Here is a 23,151-nt window from a genome sequence, read left to right on the forward strand (position 1 = left end):
GCCCTAAAGAGAGGGATATTAATGGGTGCAGGCCAGACCTAATGGGATGAGCACTTAGAAGGGCCTAGGTCCTAGCTGAGGGAGAGAGAGGGAGTGAGAGAGAGAGAGAGAGAGAGAAAGAGAGAGAGACAGAGAGAGAGACAGAGAGAGAGAGACAGAGAGAGAGAGACAGAGACAGAGACACATATTTAGATCATAAGAGGATATTAGCTGGGACCATATGGCAAGGAATTATAGGTGGCTTCCAGGAGAGGAGTGCCACCCCTTTTTACAGCCTGCTAGAGCATGGGGGCCTCGGTCCTCCAGCTGCAGCGACTTGAATTCAGCTAAAGATGTCGACGAGTCTAGTAGGGCTTCTTTCCCAGAGCCTCCAGGAAGGAACACAACCAGTCCAACACCATCCCGTACCCTGCGTCTCCAGACATGAAGCCAGGCAGGCTGCATGCTGGAGTGTGACCGACGTGACTGTGTGCTGGTGAATGAGTGGCTGATTCAGCTGCTGAGTGCTGTAGTCTATTCCACACCAGTGGAAACCAGTGGAGATCCTGGTCCCTGGGTTGGGGTGCTGCCATGGTGGACACCTAGAAATGAGGGAGGGGAGGACTCTGAAACCAGGTATTGGGTGAAGCCTGGAAGAATTTTGAGGTGCATGATAGAGAAAGCCTGAGTTGCCTAGAGCAAGAGGGAATATTTTAGGGACACCCCCCAAACTGCCTCAGAGAAAACCAAACCAACTGTTAATGGACTGTTGGTACACATCTGCACTGGGGGGCTCCTGAGGGTGGGGGTGCCAGCAGAAGCTAGAAAGATGTTATTGGAATCCATAGAAGGAAGACCTTCGGTATACCCTGGCAGAACGCTTAACAGGACTGCATCCCCAGATGGGTGGACAGCTCAACCTGGACATGGTGAGCCTGGCTAAATGGCTGAGGAGACTTCCAAGCAAGGTGTTGAAGGAGTACCTGGTTTCTTCTTGTGGCGACAGAACAACGTGAGAGGGGAAAGATAAACTGTGAAACGAAAGGAACCCGGACTTGGTGGTTTGCACAATTCTCGGCCTATCTAGATGCAGGGGAACACTACAATGAAGAGTTTGCTTCTGAAAGTGTGGCACAGGGGGAAAGCAGAGGGTTTGGCTGTGCAAACTTTTGCTGAAAACTCAGAAAGACCAGACGTTCAGAGTATCCAGTCCCACAACACCTCTCTTAAGAGACTAAACGTGTGTCACACAGATGTTCTTAACTATACCGAATGCCCCTGGGAAGCTTAGAGTTGTTGTTCCTCGGCCATCTCAGCAGGACCCCAAGTTTAGAAGGGATTACCATTGACAAATTTGTGGTTGGGACTTCTGAGTAACAGACTGAATGCCAGCAAAACCCACCCAAATTCCCACAATATTCTTGAGAAACTTCATGCAGCAGAAATGCTGCCAGGTTTGCCTTTAAGGGAACAGCCAGAGTACAACATGCAATGTCCTATACTTGTATTAGTATAGGACCCCTTAGATGTACTGGCCGGGAGTATTTTGATAGTATGCTCACTGGTATAACTTCTTGTCTTTCATAAAATGGATGGATGACTTGAACATAAGAACTAATAACCCCAAATTTTACAGAATCACCACTGAGTATTATTCCAGCCTTGGAAACTTTATCAGACAATTCTAACTGGTGTTTTCCTACCTGATTTCTTATCTGTTTCATCACTCTATCTTAATTCTGCAGCAGAATCACAAATTTCAGTGTCTTTGTAATGTACTTTTCAACTTTGCAAGTCTTCCCCATTCCAGGTAGCAGCATCCTCATCTACCCAGATAATATGGCCACTATATAAGCATCATCAAAGATTGCTGCCCTTCACTCTGGAATTCATAGCCATTGAAATTTTTCCCAGTTGAGTCCACAGATAATCAACATTGTGGAGCAGCCATCCTTTCTCCTGCCCTGTGTGAATTCTAGCTGTCAAAACTTTCTTGATCTTAATTAAAAGTCATTGTTGTGTGACACTAAATTGTGGAGTAATTGATGAATGGAACACAATTATTCATTTATTCTTCATAAGTGAATACTATATTTCATCATTATTTCATTTTCCTTAGTCTTTAAAATCTCATTTTTACTCATTGTTGAATACTTCATAACTTTCTATTTTATATATCATTTCAAATGTCATCTCATTCACTTCTATTCATTCTATTACTTAAAATCTATAGTGTATATTTTGTAGTCTATTGATTTCATGACCTTGCATATTATATCCATTCCCTAGTCCTTTCTATTTTTATTTGATACTCCTCTTTTTGTTAATATTTTATTTCACTGTATGTTGCATTCCTTATCTTATATAACAGTGTTTATATATTTTATTCTATTTAACATTAGATATATATATCCATTCCTTACTCCCATTATATTCTACTGAATTTCTATCCCATTCAATTTTGCATTCCATACACTATTAAAATCCATATTACATTCCCTGTTTCCCTCCAGTTCCCATTGCATTCTGCATTCCATTTCAAATCGATTTTATATTTCATATAATTTAACCTCCAAAAATAATCCTATTCTATTTCGCTTCATATTTCTCCGCAGCTGCCCCCTTTGGTCCAGTAAACATCCTACTCCATTTCACCCAGTGACATTCAGGAGGACATTTTGCTAATATATTTTTTAATCTTTTTTTTTATTATTGTAAACAAATGGGATACATATTGTTTCTCTATTTGTACATGGAGTCAAGGCATACCATTTGTGTAATCATACGTTTACATAGGGTAATGTTGTTTGATTCATTCAGTTATTTTTTCCCTTCCCCCCCACCCATCCCACCTCTCTTTCCCTCTATACAGTCCTTCCTTCCTCCATTCTTACCACCCTCCTTATCCCTAACCCTAAATCTAACCCTAACCCTAACGCTAACCCCTCTCACCCCCCATTATATGTCCTCATCCACTTATCAGCGAGATCATTGTCCTTTAGTTTTTTGAGATTGGCTTATCTCACTTAGCATGATATTCTCCAATTTCATCCATTTGCCTGCAAATGCCATAATTTTATCATTCTTCATGGCTGAGTAATATTCCATTGTATATATATGCCACAGTTTCTTTATCCATTCATCAACTGAGGGCATCTAGGTTGGTTCCACAATCTGGCTATGGTGAATTGAGCAGCAATCAACATTGATATGGCTGTATCTCTGTAGTATGCTGATTTTAAGTCCTTTGGGTATAGGCCAAGGAGTGGGATAGCTGGGTCAAATGGTGGTTCCATTCCAAGTTTCTAAGGAATCTCCATACTGCTTTCCAGAGTGGCTGAACTAATTTGCAATTCCACCAGCAATGTATGAGTGTACCTTTTCCTCACATCCTCACCAACACCTATTGTTGCTTGTGTTCTTGATAATCGCCATTCTAATTGGGGTGAGATGGAATCATATGGGTAGTTTTGATTTGCATTTCTCTTATTACTAGAGATGATATTTTGATTAAAAATTACAAAAGTTCGTAGCTTATATTCAGAACTTTCTCTCCCAGAAATTTATCTGTAATAGGGGCATGACTAAAAACTTTTAGCAAGAAGGATAGGCCTCACAGTGGCATGTGATAGTGAAAATTTGAAACTTTATAAATATTAGTTAATATTGGAATATTTGAAAATACAAGCTTCTAAAAAATGGAACATTTGTAGTTAAAAACTCTCTTGTGGAAATTTATTTATTGGCGTGGAGCCCAAAAGCAGCTTACAAAAAGTTTGAATGCATAAATATATCATTTTCATAAAACAATACTATGACACATGCATGAATGGCCATTTTATAAGGATATACTAAGCATTTCCAGTATTTGCCTGTGGGTGTGTGAGAACTTTGTTGGTGATTTTCTCATATTTGCTTTTCTGCTTTGGGCATGAAAGAGGAAGCCCTTTTGTAAAGACTAAAAATGAGTGTCCAAATATGAAACTTCAATCTGTGCATCTCAGCACATTTAAAAGAAACTAGAGTCTACTCAAAATAAATTAATGTAATTCATCAGTGGATTCCTTTGCAGCCTAATAAATGTAAAGACAAATTACCCTGAATCCAAGGAAATCCCAGCCTGTTTTTCATCTTACTGGAAAATTCTAAATCATAATCTGCTGTTTGAAGCCTGTGGAAGGTAGCACATCCAGTGCAGAACATTCCAAGCGAGGGACAGCGTGCCTCCATCCTTTTCTTGCCTTTAGTCCTCTCACCAATCTTAAAACCACCAGACCCACCTGGAGTCATCCAGATGCCTGGAAACGTTCCAGGACAGTCCCATATGGGGTTACACCAGGCTTGGGGATATAGCCTATTGACCATTGAGTATATCTTTCAAGCAATTGATTGTTGAGGTTGAACCATGGGAGTGTTGCTATTAAGCTGATTCAGGGTACCTCAAATGGTTCATATTGACAGACTCAATATCCCAAACTCCTCCCCTGAAACACACACTCTCTTAGTGGCTGGGTTTGAGACTGGAGAAATTCACACTATTTTAGAGAGGGAAGGATCCAGAAGGGTTACCACACAACCTCCAGTTCATAACCAGACACCTCTCAAAGGAAGGGTGGGAAAAAACCTCCCTGTCCGATGCCTCAAGGAAGGGGTTAGAAGGCTTCAGGAAGATGGAAAATCTCATGTGACATACAGCTCACCAGTTAGAGGTGGAGATTTAGCTGGCTCTACCCATCCTCTTCCTCTACCAGTTCTGGTGCTAACCCAGGTGGGTGCTAGTAGACATGATATTTTGTCTCTGAGGACTGTGTGGTATCTCTGAGCAAGAACCTGATGTGATAGCCACCCAGGCACCTGTAGAGAAGAAGCAGAAGCATCAGCAGGACGAGGTACCCAGAGATCAGAAGGATGAAGCCAGGGTAGCTTCTGGCCATTCTTACAGGACTAGCTATCGATATCCTATTGTGTTTGTCCCCACAGCCTCCAGCAATGTGGCTCTATCTGGAAACACCCTGCAGAGCAGCACAGCAGGTCCCACCAACTGTGCAGTTGTTTCCAACACCTGTGAAGGCACAGTGCCACCCTCCATAAGCTGTGTGCCAGCACAGTAGTGTGTCCTCTTTTGGGGAGGCGGTAGTCCCCATGCAGACTTTAGATGTAAGGGATCTGAGACTAGCAGCCAGGACAACCTTAGGCCAGACCAAGTGCCCCCAGGAACAATCACTGAAGGAGGGCAGACCTGCCACAACCAGGCTGCCAGGCTGCAAAGCCTCCAGGGTGCCACGTGCTTTCTGGGGCTCCATGCCATGGTCTCCACAGTCATCAGTGCCTCTGCCACCATCTTTCTGAGGTCTCAATCTGGCAGCCACCACTGCCATTCTCAAACTTTTAAGTGGAATCATGCATCCCATCCAGGGCCTGCCCTCTGCAGCCAAGCCTTCAGGACAGGTCCTTCCCTCTACAGTGGCACCACACATCTGGGTCGCACTCTCCAATGCAATGCATCTGCACCAGGTCCTGCTCACCAAAGCCAATCCAGAGAGCCAGCCCTGATATGCCAAGCCTAAACATTCTGCCACATCCTGATCTCTACAGCCACCCCACCCCACCAGGCACAGTTCTTCCCAGCAGTGCATACAGGCCTGGCCCTACTTTCCACTCCCAGCATCTGCAATAGCCCTGATTCCTGCAGCCACACCAAAGCACCAGCCCCTGTTCTTCACAGTGATGCATCTGAACCTGGCCCTGATCTCCACCGTCGAGCCACCCTGCCAGGCCCTGTTCTCCACCATAGTGTGCTGAGGCCTGGCTCTGCTCTCCTTTGGCCAGTATGTGCACCAGACACTGATCCCAGCATCCGCCCCACCTGGCCTGGCTGTGATCTCTAACTCCATGCACCCAGCCACACCATCCCACCAGGCCCAGTTCAATATTGTAGTGCATTTGGGCCTGGCCCTGCTCTCCACTGCCGTGCAACTTCAGCAGGCACTGCTCCCCATGATCAAGCAGTCAGGATAGTCCCCGCTCTCCAAAGCCAGGCCAAACCAGCAGCTCCACCCCCCACAACCAGGTCAATCCCTGGGCTCCATCCTCTGCAGCCAGGCTAAACCACTTTGCAGTGAAGCAGTCAGAACAGGCCCTGCCCTCCACAGTCAGAGGAAACCAGACTCTGCCCAACATGACAACTTGCCAGGCCCTACTTGCCAGGTTCTTGCTCAGATTCTGTGCAGTCCAGAATCCCAATCAGATTCTGTTATTGGCACTAACACATCCTGTTTAGCCCCTGTTGTCCACAAACATGCTACCCTTGCCAGACCATGTTCCCCAAAGTCCTGCACCCAGGCCAGTGTTTCTGTCAAAGTTCTGCTCTTCACAGAAGAGCACTACTCGCCAATCTCTGCTCTCACAAGCCATACTAACCCAACAGATCCTGCCCCTCCAACCCCCCCAAGCCAGATCAGGTTCTCCCCTTAGTGCGGTGCCATTTCTCCAGGACCTACTCTCCACAGCAACTCTACCTCATTAGGCCCTGCTTTCTGCAGCAACATCTCAGGACCAGGTCATGTCCTCTACAGACATTTCAAACAGCAAAGATCAGCCCTCTGCAAACTCCCCTCTCTGTTGGGGCTGGCTTCCCAGAGTCCTTCTGCCCCTTGGTTTGCCTTATGAAGGGTTGCCTTCCAGAGCAGGTCAAGCTCATCTGATCATGAGGTCATCCATTTTGCCTCCCAGTCTGATCATGATATCCACACAACCGCTTCTTCACTCTCCTTTCTTGGCAAAATTATTTCTCATAATGATAATTCCTCCTCTTCCTCCTCCTCCTCCTCTTCTAAGTTCTCTGGTTTGAGCTCCACTTCCTCCCCTTCTGGGTGTTCTATTGTGAGTTCATTTTCCTCCTTGCATGGGTTTTGTGGTGTGGACTCTATATCCTAGCCCTGCTAGTCTTAAGCTCCTTGACCTAGGAGCCCTGAGGCCTGACTTTCTAGAAGAGCTGAAATAGGGAGCATGCTTCCCCTTCCCCCTCCTCCTTCACCACCTGTGCTCTGACCCTCTGTGAGCATTCTCCAAGAACCCCAAAAGGAACCAGCATCTGCCTACAGTGCTAATAGGCTGCCAGCTACATGGTTACCTGTAAAGTCTCCAAAAGTCTGTAAGCCAGCAACCATGCTGAGAATTCCTCATCCAATAAATCCATCACCCAATACTTACTTGCTCTTGGTCCTAGATTTCAGACCCTTCTCCATTAAAAGGGTCTGCATTTACCACGGGATGAGATTTCCATTTCCAAATGCCTCTTATAACCTACAGTTTAATAAATAAAATTAAATGTTAGCTTTATTTTTTTGAAAGTAGAATGAAGTTTTTTGGGTGCAGCAGACTGAACACAGGGCCTCACACATGCTAAACACACTGCACAACTGAGCTATATCAAAGTGCCATAGAATGATGTTTTTTAATGGCAAAAATAGTTAATTCCCTGTCATATTTGGAGCATTAAAATAAAAGTAGTGGGCATACTAGATAATTTTTTAGGAATGAACTGCTGTAAAGTGATGCCCTATCAAACATTATTGCCTCTGAAATGGAGTTCTATCCACAAAGTTTGCATTTAACATTGCTGATATGGAATTGAAGAAGAAAATGGTTCACAGTTTAACTCAAGGTGGCTGAAGGAAAGGAGCAGCAAAGAAGATATATTGGGTGAAAAAACATGCAGGGGATAATCAAATATATGTGGGGAGGGGGGATTTGAAGGAAGACTCTGGAACAGGAAGGGAAAATTAGCAAAGGTCAGGGCCCTGAGGGAAAAGTTATCAGTTTCTTTACAGAAGGAACATGGGTTCTTGAAGTCAGAAGGGGTAGAGGACTGGGGGTGATAAAAAGTAAATGATGGACATTGGAAATAGTTATGTATGTGGAAAGATAAGATAGCAAGTAATTCCACTGTAAAACAAAATTATGAACTAATATATTAGCAGGTATATGAAGGTGAGTGTATGGGTGTTTCTAGATGCTTGAATGTATATGTATAGCAGGAAATGCATGAGCACAAAAGAATTAAAAACATGATTTATACTAGATTCATGGATCAATTGATGGTACAATACTTGTACGCATGTTGTACTCTGGCTTTCCCTTAAAGGCAAACCTGGCAGCATTTCTGCTGCTTGAAGTTTCTCAAGAATATTGTGGGAATTTGGGTGGGTTTTGCTGGCATTCAGTCTGTTACTCAGAAGTCCCAACCACAAATTTGTCAATGGTAATCCCTTCTAAACTTGGGGTCCTGCTGAGATGGCCGAGGAACAACAACTCTAAGCTTCCCAGGGGCATTCGGTATAGTTAAGAACATCTGTGTGACACACGTTTAGTCTCTTAAGAGAGGTGTTGTGGGACTGGATACTCTGAACGTCTGGTCTTTCTGAGTTTTCAGCAAAAGTTTGCACAGCCAAACCCTCTGCTTTCCCCCTGTGCCACACTTTCAGAAGCAAACTCTTCATTGTAGTGTTCCCCTGCATCTAGATAGGCCGAGAATTGTGCAAACCACCAAGTCCGGGTTCCTTTCGTTTCACAGTTTATCTTTCCCCTCTCACGTTGTTCTGTCGCCACAAGAAGAAACCAGGTACTCCTTCAACACCTTGCTTGGAAGTCTCCTCAGCCATTTAGCCAGGCTCACCATGTCCAGGTTGAGCTGTCCACCCATCTGGGGATGCAGTCCTGTTAAGCGTTCTGCCAGGGTATACCGAAGGTCTTCCTTCTATGGATTCCAATAACATCTTTCTAGCTTCTGCTGGCACCCCACCCTCAGGAGCCCCCCAGTGCAGATGTGTACCAACAGTCCATTAACAGTTGGTTTGGTTTCTCTGAGGCAGTTTGGGGGTGCCCCTAAAATATTCCCTCTTGCTCTAGGCAACTCAGGCTTTCTCTATCATGCACCTCAAAATTCTTCCAGGCTTCACCCAATACCTGGTTTCAGAGTCCTCCCCTCCCTCATTTCTAGGTGTCCACCATGGCAGCACCCCAACCCAGGGACCAGGATCTCCACTGGTTTCCACTGGGTGTGGAATAGACTACAGCACTCAGCAGCTGAATCAGCCACTCATTCACCAGCACACAGTCACGTCGGTCACACTCCAGCATGCAGCCTGCCTGGCTTCATGTCTGGAGACGCAGGGTACGGGATGGTGTTGGACTGGTTGTGTTCCTTCCTGGAGGCTCTGGGAAAGAAGCCCTACTAGACTCGTCGACATCTTTAGCTGAATTCAAGTCGCTGCAGCTGGAGGACCGAGGCCCCCATGCTCTAGCAGGCTGTAAAAAGGGGTGGCACTCCTCTCCTGGAAGCCACCTATAATTCCTTGCCATATGGTCCCAGCTAATATCCTCTTATGATCTAAATATGTGTCTCTGTCTCTGTCTCTCTCTCTCTGTCTCTCTCTCTCTGTCTCTCTCTCTGTCTCTCTCTCTTTCTCTCTCTCTCTCTCTCTCATCACTCCCTCTCTCTCCCTCAGCTAGGACCTAGGCCCTTCTAAGTGCTCATCCCATTAGTCTGGCCTGCACCCATTAAATATCCCTCTCTTTAGGGCAACTGCTCTGTGACCTTACTTACACCTGCGACATCCTGTTTTCCATAAGTAATGTCTTCACAGGTGTGATAACTGGCCACATGTGTGGCTTCAAGGTCAACTCAATGGGAGGGCACTATACGAAGACCACAGTCACTTGGGATCATCACAGAATTCTGGCTATCACACAATCTGGTGTACATACAATAGAACTGCATCAACACGTGTCTGAAAGCCATTAACAGACATTCATGGCATCGTGGTGATGAGGGTCACGACCTGGAAATCACGTGAATGTCTACCAACAGTTGAAATCATTGTGGAATATCCATGGAACAGAATGCTAGAGAGTAATGAAACAAGCCAACATGCAGTGACGTGGGTAGATCTCAAAATCAGAGTACTGAGCAGGAGAAGCCGGGTGCAAAAATGTCCATGGTGTAGAATTCTGTTTCTGTGAAGCTTAAAAAATGGCAAAATATCTACAGTGACCCAGGTCAGCAAAGCAGCTCAGTTTCAGGGATAATGACCAGTTAAGGGCTATCATAGGTGAGTGGTGTGCCAGGACTTTTCTATATCTTGGTCATGGTGGTGACTGCATGTGTGTGTTTGCTTTGCAAGCCTGCGGGCATGTGTCTGCTTAGTGAAACGCCATCAATTTATTGTCCCTTTGTATTTGCGCACTCCTCTCTTTGTGTGTGGTTATACGTCAGTGAAATACATTTTAATGAAAACAGAAAAATGGTATGAAACTCAAAAACGGTGGACAGAAATACTCCTCACACTCAAAATCATGTATGCTGTGAACAGCAATTATTTCTCTGGAGTCATTTTTCTGTAACACCTGACCTGAACTGCCATGATTCTGTTTGTAGCGCGTACTTATCTTTCTGGCATAGATAGTTACATTTTGCTGCAGAAACACTGCTTTATTAGATTTAGCAATTCTACTCCATACCCTGCTGCTGTTTCTCCTGTAAAGTGTGCTAGATAAATCCCAAAACATGTGATGACAGGAGTTTCAGATAAGGGGTTGTGGGTAGCTGGAACTCAAGGATTTTTAACACCATTCTACCAGCCAACGACGAATTAAGTTGAAAAGAACAAGGAATGAAGACAATCTATCGAGGATGGATTGAATTCCCCCCTACCACTTCAGATGAGATGGCTTGTCACCTTTGACCTACGGATGTGATAGATTATTGAAATATTAAGATATTCCACAATGTGACACCATGTGCTCCTAACTAAAAAAAAAAAAAAAACACAGGAACAAAAAATAACATTACCCTGATGCTGAGACTTTCTGTATTTGGTTATTTATGCACTCAAACCTTTTGGATAAGAAATTAATCTATGTACCTGTGTGAGATAGATTCTGATATCCATGTGCGTATACACGTGTGAATGCACGTGAACATGTTCACACCTGCATGAACGTGTGTGTGTTTCTGGGCTTTTGTGTGTGTACTCTCTTTCCCAGGTGTTAATGTCAAGTTCAGAAAGCCTTCACCACACGAATTTGGGGATTTCTATTCTCTTTCAAGCTCCTGAGTCAGTAAAAGAATACGGCTCAAGAATTTGTGACTTCTGAAGAGAATGGGTTGCTTGAGTTCATTCACCCCTGCTTGCTCTTTCCTCTGGGAATTCACCACCCAAGCCTGGCAGAAAAATATAACACCGTTTTCAGAGAAAGGTCTGACTACTCAAAACTGCATTCTAGGAAAAGACAGAGAAGCGTATGGGAAAGAACATGGATGCCTATACCAGAGAGCCTTGGGAGGCTCTCCCCGCTCAACTCCATGCTTCCTGTATGATTTTCAGCAACTCCCTCCATTTCTTTAAGCTTTAGTTTCTTCGTCTGTGAAATGGAAATGCGGTGCCCCTCTTTCTTTTATTGCCCATGATTTAGCAGCGGGCAATGCTCACATTAGCACCCCAGCCAATCAGTGTGCAAACCTGCTTTGATCACGGGCCACACATGCATACCGATGAACTCACTGTGACAACTGATAGCCACACACAATAGGTAATAACTTTTCAGCAATTATGTATTTTAGAACATTATTTCATCTACAAATTGTGCTCAGCACCTTGGTGATTTTGACTACATAAAATTCCTAGATGGTTACTGCATAGAATGCATCACTTATTATTTAAATTTCTAAAAGCATAAATACATAATTTGTAATTTTCAAGATCAATACTAGAATTCAGTAAAAACGGCACTTGATCTCAATCCCCCCTTCCAAACTCCCATGTCCAGGATCCCCAAGACAGTGAGTTTCAGCTCTTAGAAGCTTAATCTTTTTCGGTACTGACCATGACCTTTGTGAGTCGTGGGCTGATTTAGGTATGCTGCAGAATGAGCACAGATGAGAAGTCTAGTTCACCTCCAACATTCAGAGAGGCAAGAAAACAGCAATCCTGTCCTTACCAGGAGAAACTGGGTCTATGCCATGTTTGGACTCATCAGGGAACTGAGGTGACAGGCCAGACCACTCCTGGATCCTGAGATGTTTTCATGGCCAGAGTGTCAGAGTCGAGAGCTGCACACTTGGATCAGATCACAGACCTGTGCTCTCAGAAATTGACAGGGACACTTAAATGGTAAACAGGAAAGAATTGCTTTAGGCTCAACATACACACGTTCAGGGGTGTTAGCTGAAGAGCTGGGTTTCCATGCGGAAGACCTGGCAAACATGTTCTAGTCCCCACACCACCTGCCACCCACCCAAGGAGACAGGCATAGTCATCACTGCCAAATACTCCTGGAGCTTCATCTTCAACACACTGGTTAACTCTCCAGGGGGAAATAACTTTGCCAGAGCCTTCGCCTAGGTACTCTGCCCACCTCAGTCACTTGCGGACTTGTGGTCCAACTAAGGGAAAAGTAGCCAAGCCATCTGAAATGATTGGGAACACTGCAGCCAGGGGAGGGAAGGGACAGAGGACAAGAGGTGAAGGAAATGCCACCAGAGAAACAACCTTGAAGGACACAGCCCAGAGCCACAGTCCCACCAAATGCCAGACATTCAGTCACACAGTTGTAATGCTCCCTCCCTCCCCACACCCTACCTCCACACCATCATGGTGACCAGGAAATTGCAGTGAATTGTTCCAGTGAATTGTTGCCTGAAGAGCTGCAAAACAAAGATTCTGAGCAGCAGTACTTTGGGCAGACCACACTCAAGAGGGGCAGAATAAAAGGGAGGAAGTTGGGAGCCTCTGGTACTTATAGCTTTAGCAACCATCAAAGGTGGCCCATCTCCCTGCAAGAGAAACGTATCCATTCCCAGCAATTCACCGTTTCATTCAGGTCCTATTACCCAGTAGAATGGGTCACCTTCTGTCCCCACACAAACAGAAGAAAACAAAACAACAACCACAAACAAGATGGAAAACAAAGGAGGCCTGTCAAAATCAAGTAAATATAGAGAATGAGGAGACAAAAGAAGCGCTGGAACCCATCTAACCAGGCACACAGGCACCAAAATGGTCAAAGAGGGAGACTGAAATAACGATGGCTATCATGCTAAGGGCCCTAATGGAAAAACAGTCAACATGCCAGAGCAGGTGGGTGATATAAGGAGAGAAACGGAAATTCCGAGAAAGACGTAATAGGAAATAGTAGAACTCGAACCTGGTGTAAAGCTCGTGAATGATGTCTGACAGGGGCTCTCCAGGAGACACAGCCCAACCAAGGAAAAGATCAGGGAGCTTAAGGGTAGTTCACAGACCCACAGAAACTACCAAAGCTGTAGCTGGAAGAGAAAAAGATGGGGGAAATGTAGCCGTGCATCCCACCACGTGAAACCTGCACATCCTGGACCTGCAGGTGTGGTTTAGTGGAGAGCATTTACCTAACACGCTTTGAGGCCCTGGTTCTGTCCCCAGCACAGAAAATGAAACAAATCCTACAAAAGTTTTGACATATTCGTCTGAAGAGCAGGAAGAGAAAGAAGGCAGACAATAGAGAAGAAGAAACATTAGAAGCAAAGGGCTTGGAACTGTCAAAATTTACAAGGGACTCCAAACTGTAGACTCAGAAATGTCGGCAAAGATCAAGCAGCAGACATAGGAAATACTCACGGAGGTGTATGTGCAGGCACACATGCAACCTCACAAAACCCCATCTAGGCACATGATATTCAGGCTGCAGAAAACTACAGACAGAAGGAAAATCTTGAAAGAACATTCCAGGGCTTAAAATCGCCTTACTTACACAGGAACATGGAACAGAATTGCAGAAGATTTCTCATAAGGATCCATGTAAAGAAACAGAGTAGGCTGAAATATCTAGTGTTCATTCAGGGAAAAAAAAAGTCCCCTACTTAAAATTCTACGTCTGGCAAAGTTATCATTGAAAAAGTGAATAAGAAAATGAAACACTTTCTCAGAGAAGAAAATACTGAGCAAACTGATCTTCAGCAATGTCACTCTGGCAGAATCATACAAAGACAGGGGAAAAGAAACAAACCAGAAACTTGCATTTACAGGAAGAAGGACGACAGTCAGCAAAGGAACAAGTGGAGGTCAACGACATAGTTTATATTCCTCAACCTAGCAAGGGCTAAAAGAAGAATTGTTAGTGTACTATTAACACAATATGATTTGGTTGTAGCATGGACTATGGAAAGTGAATGTCAGGAGCAGATGCAGGGCTGGGAGCAGCAACACTGTGCATCAGACCATAGAGTGTTACTGGAGGGTGACTTGGGTCCACTGGTGTATTGGAAAATCTGTGGGATACCGTAAGAAACAAGTTTGAGAGCAGTCAAAGCAGTGGGCTAGGGGAGGGAGATGATGGAACCAAAAGTGAAGCTCAGTTAAAACCAGAAGGGTCAGACTAAAAAGAAGCAAAGAAGAAATGCAGGGAATACACAAGATAATTGCAAATAAATATGACCGATACGAACCCAATTGCATCAACAGGCACTTTATCTTTATTTTGAGAGTTTGTGAAATGTTTTTTTTGTGTGTGTTTGTTCTTTTTAGTTACACATGACAGTAGAATCTCTTCTGCTATATTTATACAAACAAGGAACATTTCTTATTCCAATTAGGTTCCCAGGCTTGTGGATGTGCACGACACAGTCATTTCAAATGGAGATGGCCTAATATGTCCCATTAACGACAGAGATGTTCAGAGTGGATTGGAAAAAATCACCTATAATTGTTGCTCATGGCAGTCACATTCGACAGAAAGATTCAGATGGCTTAGATGTTAAGGGATGGAGAAAGGATTACACTGTTAAGGCTAATCCAAAGAAAGACACAGTGTCAGCTTCAGACAAAGCAGACATTGGAGAAGGGGAAGTGGCCAGGGGCACTGCATAGTGATTTAGGAGATCAATCCTCCAAGGGGATATAGCCATCCTAAATGTGTATGCCCCTGGCAACACAGTGTCAACATAGGGGAGGCAAAATCTGAAAGACAGCCAAGGAGAAACCCACCAGGGAACTGTGAGATTTCAACACGACTCTATCAGTAATTGGCAAATCGAGCAGGCAGCTGACCAAAAAAGACACGCAAAATCTGAACAGCAGTGTCAGCCGAGTCGATCTCCTTGGATAGAAAACTCCACGCAGCAACAGTGGGAAGGACGTCCTCTCACGCTCACGTGGAGCACTCACAAAGGTAGAGCATATTCTCAGGCAGAAAATCTCACTTTCACCCATGTAAAGGAACAGAAACCATAATAAATGCGTTTTTAATCTGAAAGTTTCAGACAGCGTTAAGAAGATTTGGCGGATGAGGTTGGAAAGCACCATGTTCCAGAGGAACCTAGTCAAATTACAAATGCACATGAAGAGAGAGAGAGAGAGAGAGAGAGAGAGAGAGAGAACTCACAGAGAACTGTTGTGTGAAACAGGGCCCATCTAAGTAACTTCAGAGATGAAATTAGTTTGTAAGGCTAAGGGCAAAGAAGCTGTTGTGCCAGGCATGGGGTGCACACCTGTAATCCCAGCGATGCAGGAGGCTGTGGCAGTAGCATCACAAGTTTGAGGCCAGCCTCAGCAACTTAGGGAGGTCTGAAGCCACAGAGTGAGAACCTATGTCCAGACGACGAGCTGGGAATGAGGCTCAGTGATAAAGCGCCCCTGGATTCAATCCCCAGTGTCAAATCATCATCACCATCAGAAGCATCATAATAAAGCTGTTGTACTCCAGTGAACTAACTGGTTGCCCATGGGAATATGGGTGAACAAATCCATGCACTTGCACGTGTATACGGGAATGAAACAACTAGGGAAATGCACGGTGGACGGGGAGAGGCAGAGTTCTCACTGCTGGAGGGAGGTACCGATAATAAAGAGGCAGAAGCAAGAATTCCATAAGTCATCATGGAGTAGCACTGGGGAGATGGGCTTGGAATTCCATTTTGCTTATTAAAGACACCAGTGGTAACATATAATATGATATTTATAACCATGTGTACCCATGGGTTAATATGCCCACAGTGATTTCCTTCTTTCAGCAGAGAACCTAGAAAACACTACACCCAAGTTAGAACACGCCCAGCTGATGCTCAACTCTTGGGATTCTAACACCACTTTCTTGTGACTATTAAGAGAACCGCATGAAGGAATGTCTGAGTCAAGAAAGTAGGACAGGCATGGGGCTGTGGCTCAGTTGCTGAGTGCTTGTCCAGCACGTGTGAGGCACTGGGTTCGATCGTTAGCACTGTATGAAAAGAAAAACAAAGTAAAGGCATTCTGTCCATCTAAAACTACGAAAGAGAAAGAAAAAGGAAAGAAGGGAGGAAGGGAAGGAGTAGAGGAAGGAAGGAAGGATTGAAGGAAGGAAGGAAGGAATAGAGGGAAGGAAGGAGAAAGAAAGAAATGAAGAAAGGAAGAAAGAAAGAGAGAAAGAAAGAAAGAAACAAGAAAAAGAATGGAAGAAAACGAAAAAAGGAAGTAAGAAAGAGAAAGGAAGAATGAAAAAAAGAAAGGACCATAGAAAAAAGAATGAAAGAAGAAAGGAAGGAAGAAAGGAATGAAGAAAGGAAGGAAACTGGGACACAGTGATCAGTGGAGCCCGGAACACGTATAATAGGTGGAGATGCACAGGATAATCCAAAGAGTGAGGAATGACCTGAAATGGTACCACAATCGTGGAACATATCCACACAAGCAGGGAGGCAACTGAGAGGGCTCCTGTGGGCCATGACTGGAAAATGTCAGCAAAGGAGCAAAATTCAGGGATTGGACTGTAACCTTAAGAGGATAGAATAAATATCCCTCGGGATAGTGACTGTGGTATAAATGAATGAATTAATAAAATAAGAATCGTGAATGGAGGAGCAGGGTTAGATCTTCAATGCAGCACAATTCCAAAGAATTCATGTACCAGGTCCATACGAGGTACCTGTGGTGTGTTCTCAAAGACTTCCTCTCCAGAGCCCAGTGTGGAAAGGTTAAAGAAAAGTTGCACATCGGACACATCTGGCAAACTCTACTTCAGCCCGGTGATCAAAGTCAAGTTCAAAATTTAAAATGTATGAGGTTATTATGCACCCTTGTAGGATCAGACAGCAATGGCTTTTTGTTTTTGTGCTGTTTCTCCCACAACTCACATCAGTTCGTCCACTCATGAGCAAACTTCAGAATATCCTCATGGAGGCATATGCTACAAAGGACCTTAGCAGTCACCCTCAATACACTCATGCATAGCAAAATGAGCAACATCTGGGCAAGGGTCACAGCCAAGAGTAGGTCGAAAGAGACAGGAAGACTAAATGTGTTGTGGTGGTCTGGCCGGGTTCCTGGAACAGGAAAAAGGGTCATAGGTAAGAGCTAAGAGAACATGAATAATGCATGTGCTTTGGGTTCTTCTTCTGCCTCTCAGCAACCACCAGCAGGGAAGAGTTGGAGCCCCAGAGCCACCACATAAAGCAACCAGATGAGAATGCCTTTGCAACATCTCAGAACCCTACCTTTCTAAGGAACCTAAACCTAAAGAGGAGACCTGTACCGGAATGCTAATAGTAAAGAAGGCGTCTGGCTTCAAAATTAAGAGATCCAATGAGGATCCAAAGACTCCTGATACAGTGGCTGATACATCTTGAACGGAAGAGGAAACGACTCAACACATCAAGAATAAGGGACGTGGAGATTCAAAACAGAAAAGGTGATCTGGTGCTACCAACATAGAGCCGCATCAGAGGTGCAATGACCTGACAAACATGTTAAAACACCCACTAAAAACACTTCCTGAGTCAATTACAAAAGGTCCTGAGGATGTGGCCGGAACCTAAGAATCTCAGCATTTAAGAGAAGTTACTTTTAAGTAGAAATTGTGGAAAGAGAAGAAATGTGGTCATGAATTTTGAAACATTGCTGGAAGGGCACGACAGTGGAATGGAGATGAACAAAGAGGTCACGTGCTATACCTGCGGACCAATCAGTACAGTTCCTCTGCCTGAGCTGGAGAGATATGGACTGAAGGAACAACTGAGCAGACCCTCAGAGGATTGGATGGCAACTGAGTTCTCACATCCCATGATTAAATCCCAGAGAAGGAGGTGCAGCTGAAAGAGCATTGTATGAACCACAGGCTGCTCAGGACACTTCCTGCTGCCACCCTGCTGTCTTCTCTCCTGCTGTCATCCCTTCCCCTCCTGGGCCCAAGTAGAGGTGCTGGTAGGCCTGTGACAGAAAAGGAGGTTCAGGTCTTGACCTCCCTGGGGTCGGGGGCAGTGGAGCCCTGAGAGATGCTTTCACATTTGGCAGCCCTTTGCCACAGGAGGCTACTGAGTACCTGGAACGGAGCTGGTTAGAACTGAGACTTAAAACACAGAGAGATGTTGGCAGCGTTCATGCCAAAATATGAGACTTACTCCCATCATTTATTTCATGTTGGCAACATATGAAAGTGATAGCGTTGGCCTACATCCAATTAGAAAAATTTCTACTGTTGATTTCAAACACGACAGACACAAAGAAATATCAGCTGAAATATCCAAAATTTCATGAAGAACATACGTGTGTGTACACATCGCACAAAACGATCTACAAATGGGACAAGTGTAGACGAATCCATGCTGGGATACATCAAACTTGATCTTTTGAGACTCCTACAAACATTGAAAGGGACAAGAAGAAAATGATGCATGAATAGGGAGGGGCACACTGCACTGAAGGACTGCAAACTTCTCATGGATCCCTGGTGTCTATTAGATAGTGACAACACTGTTTTCACCTGTTGGAATACAGTACTCTTGAAGGAGAATTTCCCATCCAGAGATACTCTTTCAAGCCTTACAGGTAGAGGAAAACAAAGAGATCTGCAGAAAGAGGGACTGATGTGGAGAGCTGAAAATGGAAAGGAAAGCATGAAAGGAGGCAGGGTAGCGTATCAGAAAGGAAGAAAGAGCAGCAGAAAAGCAGCCCCAAAGGACACACCTCAGGTGATGCTTTCCTTGTGAATTGTGAATGACTCAAAAACAGGTGATGAACCCATCCCATGCCTGAGACAATTTCATTCACCAGTGAGGAAGGCAGAAGTCCCCAATGGACCTGATATTTACACCATTCAACTGACTGTGGCCTGAGAACTCTGCCAGACTCATATGTATGCTCCGGAGGCCACAGCAACTGCTGAGCAGTTACTCAACATGATTCAAAAACTAAGACCAATACCATCAAGTGTTCAAGTTAACCACAGAAAAACAGGAGGGGTGGGACGAAGAGGGATGATATTCAGAGGAAAGCAAAGAAAACAACGGAGGGATTTACACTGGCATTGGAGCACACCGGCAGTGACTGAGCTAAATTCACCCTTAAAATTAAGGCAGATGTGGGCAAAGCCTGTGGAACACGACCTAATTTCACGTCATGATTACATGAAGCTCACTTGCATTCCAACTGATACAGGTCAATGAAATGCAAGAGAATTGAAAACAGTCACATCCTGGAAACATGAATTTAAAAAGCAGAAATGCTTGGGGCAAGGAGGCACATGCCTGTAATCCCAGCAGCTTGGGAGGCTGAGACAGGAGGATTGCCAAGTTCAAAGCCAGCCTCAGAAACAGGGAGGGGCTAAGCAACTCAGTGAGACCCTGTCGCTAAATAAAATGCGAAATAGGGCTGGGGATGTGGCTCGGTGGTACACCGCCCCTGAGTTCAATCCCCAGGACACCCCCCTCCGAAAATAAATAAAAACAAAAATAAAATAAAAACAATCAAAAGCAGCAGTGGTAGAGTCATATGAAAACAGGCTCCATCGCAAGGACACCTAGTAGAGGCAGAAAAAAACCATCCTGCAGGAAGACACCAAAAGTCTTTCCCCACCTGGCCTTCCCACCCACCCCAACTGGTGTGCTTGGGCCCATCTGTGGCTACCTAGGGCGCCCGTCTTGTCCCTGTGGGAGAGAAAACATGGCAGTAGGTTTGTTTATTAGCGTGGGTGTAACTGCCTCTAAGAGAGTGGAGAGTTTGGAGAGCTTAATACACCTCCACGTGCCCAGTATCTAGTGGGGACCCGACACGTGTCTGCTGAATGTCCTCCTTCTGACTGAGTTTCTAAGGGAGCGGAGACTGTTTTGATAGGGTCAAGGGAAGGGTCTCTTGACATCACACTCAACAAGTGGCCAATCGTGCAGGTGCAGCCAAGGAGCTGCTCAGAGACTGCCTGGGAATGAGGGGCGGTGGGCACCGACTCAGAAGGTCTGCAGGCGCCATGGGCAGAGCAAGGCACAGTAGCCAGCGCTCAGCGGCGGAGGCGAGAGCGGCCCGGGGATCCTCCTGCCGCCTGCCAGCCATCGCCTCATGGGCGCCAACCGCGCGAGGTGCCCACCCTGTCCAAGTCGGGGTCGGGAGCAAAGCGGCGGGCAGGGAACGGGCGGCGGCCAAGCGGCGGCGGGAAAGGCGCGGCGTAAGCGCTGGTGGCGGCGGGTCCGGGAGGCGGGCGCCAAGGATCTGTTGCTCCCGCCGCCGCCGCCGCGGAACCGGCGGGCGTCCGCGCCCACCCCACCGGCACCCGCCACGTCCCCGGGTGAGCTGGACCTGGGCGCGCAGCGAGAGCGCTGGGAGACGTTCCGCAAGCTGCGGGGCCTCAGCTGCGAGGGTGCCGCCAAGTTCCTGCTGGACACCTTCGAGTACCCGGGCATGGTGTACCACACCGGGGGCTGCCACTGCGGTGCCATCCGCTTTGCGGCCTGGGCCCCCGCCGATCTGCGCGTGGTGGAGTGCAGCTGCAGGCTGTGCAAGAAGAAGCAGCACCGCCACTTCCTCGTCCCGGCCGCGCGCTTCACGCTGCTGCAGGGCGCCGAGAGCATGGTCACCTACCCGTCCAACACGCACCCGGCGCTGCACAGCTTCTGCAGCAGGTGTGGGGTGCAGAGCTTCCACGCCGCGGAGTCCGATCCCCGCGTGTACGGCGTCGCCCCGCACTGCCTGGACGCGGGCACGGTGCGCAGCATGGTCATCGAGGAGGTCGACGGTGGCGCTTGGGCGCAGGAGGCCACCGAGGAGAACGACGCCATGCAGAACGCGCCCAGCGAGGCGGCCCCTGCCTGTCCTGGCCAAGAGGAGCAGTGACTGAGGCCGCCAGCGCGCCCAGACAAACGTGCGGGCCCTCCAGCCAGCCCGTGCGGGACTTGGGGAAATAGACATTCTCCCGTGAACCAGGTCTGTTTCCGGACGGTCAACCTGTGCTGTCAGTGCAAGCTACCTGTCCCTCTTTCCCCTTCCCCTCCAGTTCTGTTCAAGGGACTTGCTCCTGATCCAGAACTTGAGCATACACGCCTTCGTCTGTGTACACGGATCATCTTGACATCCAACCAGCCAGTAGCGTCTCCATTTATTCAAGTCATCGTCCCTAAGGGTCCCCACATCGCTGTGGGAATCCTATGTACGTACGTTTCCGGTGCTATTGTGAACAGGCTTGTGTTCTACACGTGCATTTGGTGTGCTGGGAGGCTACATCCCAACAGATTTGTCAACAGTTACGGGAACAGTTCTCCCCGGGTTTCGTGAGCTTTTGTGCTTTAGGTGGACATATTTCCAACTTAGGGAAAGCTGTTGTTTTCAGCCACGTTGCTTACCTAGTGTGTTCGAAATAGCATGTTTTAAAATTCAATATTGCATACCTCATGGCACTGAGTTGTCCCAGGATGCTACTGTGTTGCTTGGTTTTTGTTAGTGACTAACTGCCGGGAGGGGATGGGGAGATAGGATTGAGAGGGATGTCTACTCCCTGGGATCTTTCCAAGTACCCACCTTGTACATGTGTTAAGTGTTCAGAAATTAATAAATACTTACAAATGTGAAATTGTGTTTGTTCATCTATCCATAGAGTAGGATTTGGCAATGGGGAAACTGGGGCTGTTGAACAAAGTTGGCCTCTGGTAATTTCAAAGGATGGTGGTGTCTCTTGCTTTGCAGTAGGGCACAATTCTCCAGGGTCCCTGAAACATTTGTTGGGGGCATCTACAGAGCCTTTACACATTTAGCCTCTGGGGACCACTGACTGTGTTTGAATCCAGCCTCTGACACCTGCTGGATAGGTCATCGTGTCCAGTTGGCTAAAATCTATTCCTCAAATTCACCTTCCCTAAGTGATGTGAACACGTCCCAGTATCCTCATACTCAGGGCAAAGCTGGTGCCTAGCACTGACTGCCTTGTGCAGGAATACCCCATTTCTCTTCTCTGCTGATGGGGATGCCTGTCAAGTCACCCGGGCCAAACAAATCTCCCGTTTATCCTCATGATACTAGGGTGGTGGAAAAGTCATAGAGAAAGTCAATGAAATAACCCAGGGAAGGATGAGATTAGGGTTTGTCCCTGTGCAGGAGGGAGAGATGGCTTTGTGCCTGGAGTAGAGGCCTGGCCTATGCCCCTCCACCCCCCACAACCCTGTGACTCTGGCCTGCATAACAAACCACCCCCAAGGGAGTCCATAACATACCAACTGTTTCTTATATGCATGAACTTTCAAACTCAGGCACTGAGAAAGGGCACAGTGGAAATGACTGTTTTTCACATCATGTCTGTGACCCGCTTTGAGAAAGCCTGACCCGCTATGACTGGATTCATCTACAGGGTCCTTCGCTGACAGCCCTGATGGCATTGTGGAGAGGACTGAGGGACTGGGATGGAGTGGGCAAGGGGAGTTCTTAATTGTCACCTCTCAGTGGCATTCATTTTCTTCTGAGCATGGCAGGCCTCTGGTTCAGGCCTCCTACTTGATGACTCAGACCCCAAGCCAGTAAGGGGGGTGGTTTCAATAAGCAAGGTGAGCGTTGCATCAGCTCCTATGACCAAGCCTCAGAACCCATGGTGAGTCACTCCTGTCATACTCTATTGATTAGAAGTGAGTCACAAGCCCTTTCAGATTCAAGTGGGATAATCAGAACTACATTTCTCTGTGGGAGAGGTGGCGCTATTTATAACAACCCAAGATGAGAGTTGTTGTGGATATTTTTGGAAAATACAGTCTTGCACCTGTGGGCTTCTAGGTAGCTGGTTGCATGTCATTCTGACTCCCTGTATTGTGGCTGCAGGGCTACACCCCTAACTTTGTTTCAGAGTTCACATATAGCTTATGCACCATTTATGGATGACTTAAGTCCTAAGGAAAAACAGGCACGGTCCTATCTCCTC

The 23,151-nt window shown here is 46.2% G+C and overlaps 1 protein-coding gene across 1 annotated transcript; it reads left to right on the forward strand.

Moving 5' to 3' along the window:
• Positions 1-9,118: 9,118 nt before the first annotated feature.
• On the forward strand, positions 9,119-21,086 carry LOC124971454 (centromere protein V-like protein 3). The gene is given in 4 exon segments (XM_047535222.1): positions 9,119-9,290; positions 9,561-9,626; positions 20,214-20,301; positions 20,303-21,086. Coding segments are annotated over 4 exon segments (1,110 nt in total).
• The last annotated feature ends 2,065 nt before the right edge of the window (positions 21,087-23,151 follow it).

The sequence above is a fragment of the Sciurus carolinensis genome, chromosome X (genome assembly GCF_902686445.1).
Source record: "Sciurus carolinensis chromosome X, mSciCar1.2, whole genome shotgun sequence".
Classification (NCBI taxonomy): Eukaryota; Metazoa; Chordata; class Mammalia; order Rodentia; family Sciuridae; genus Sciurus; species Sciurus carolinensis.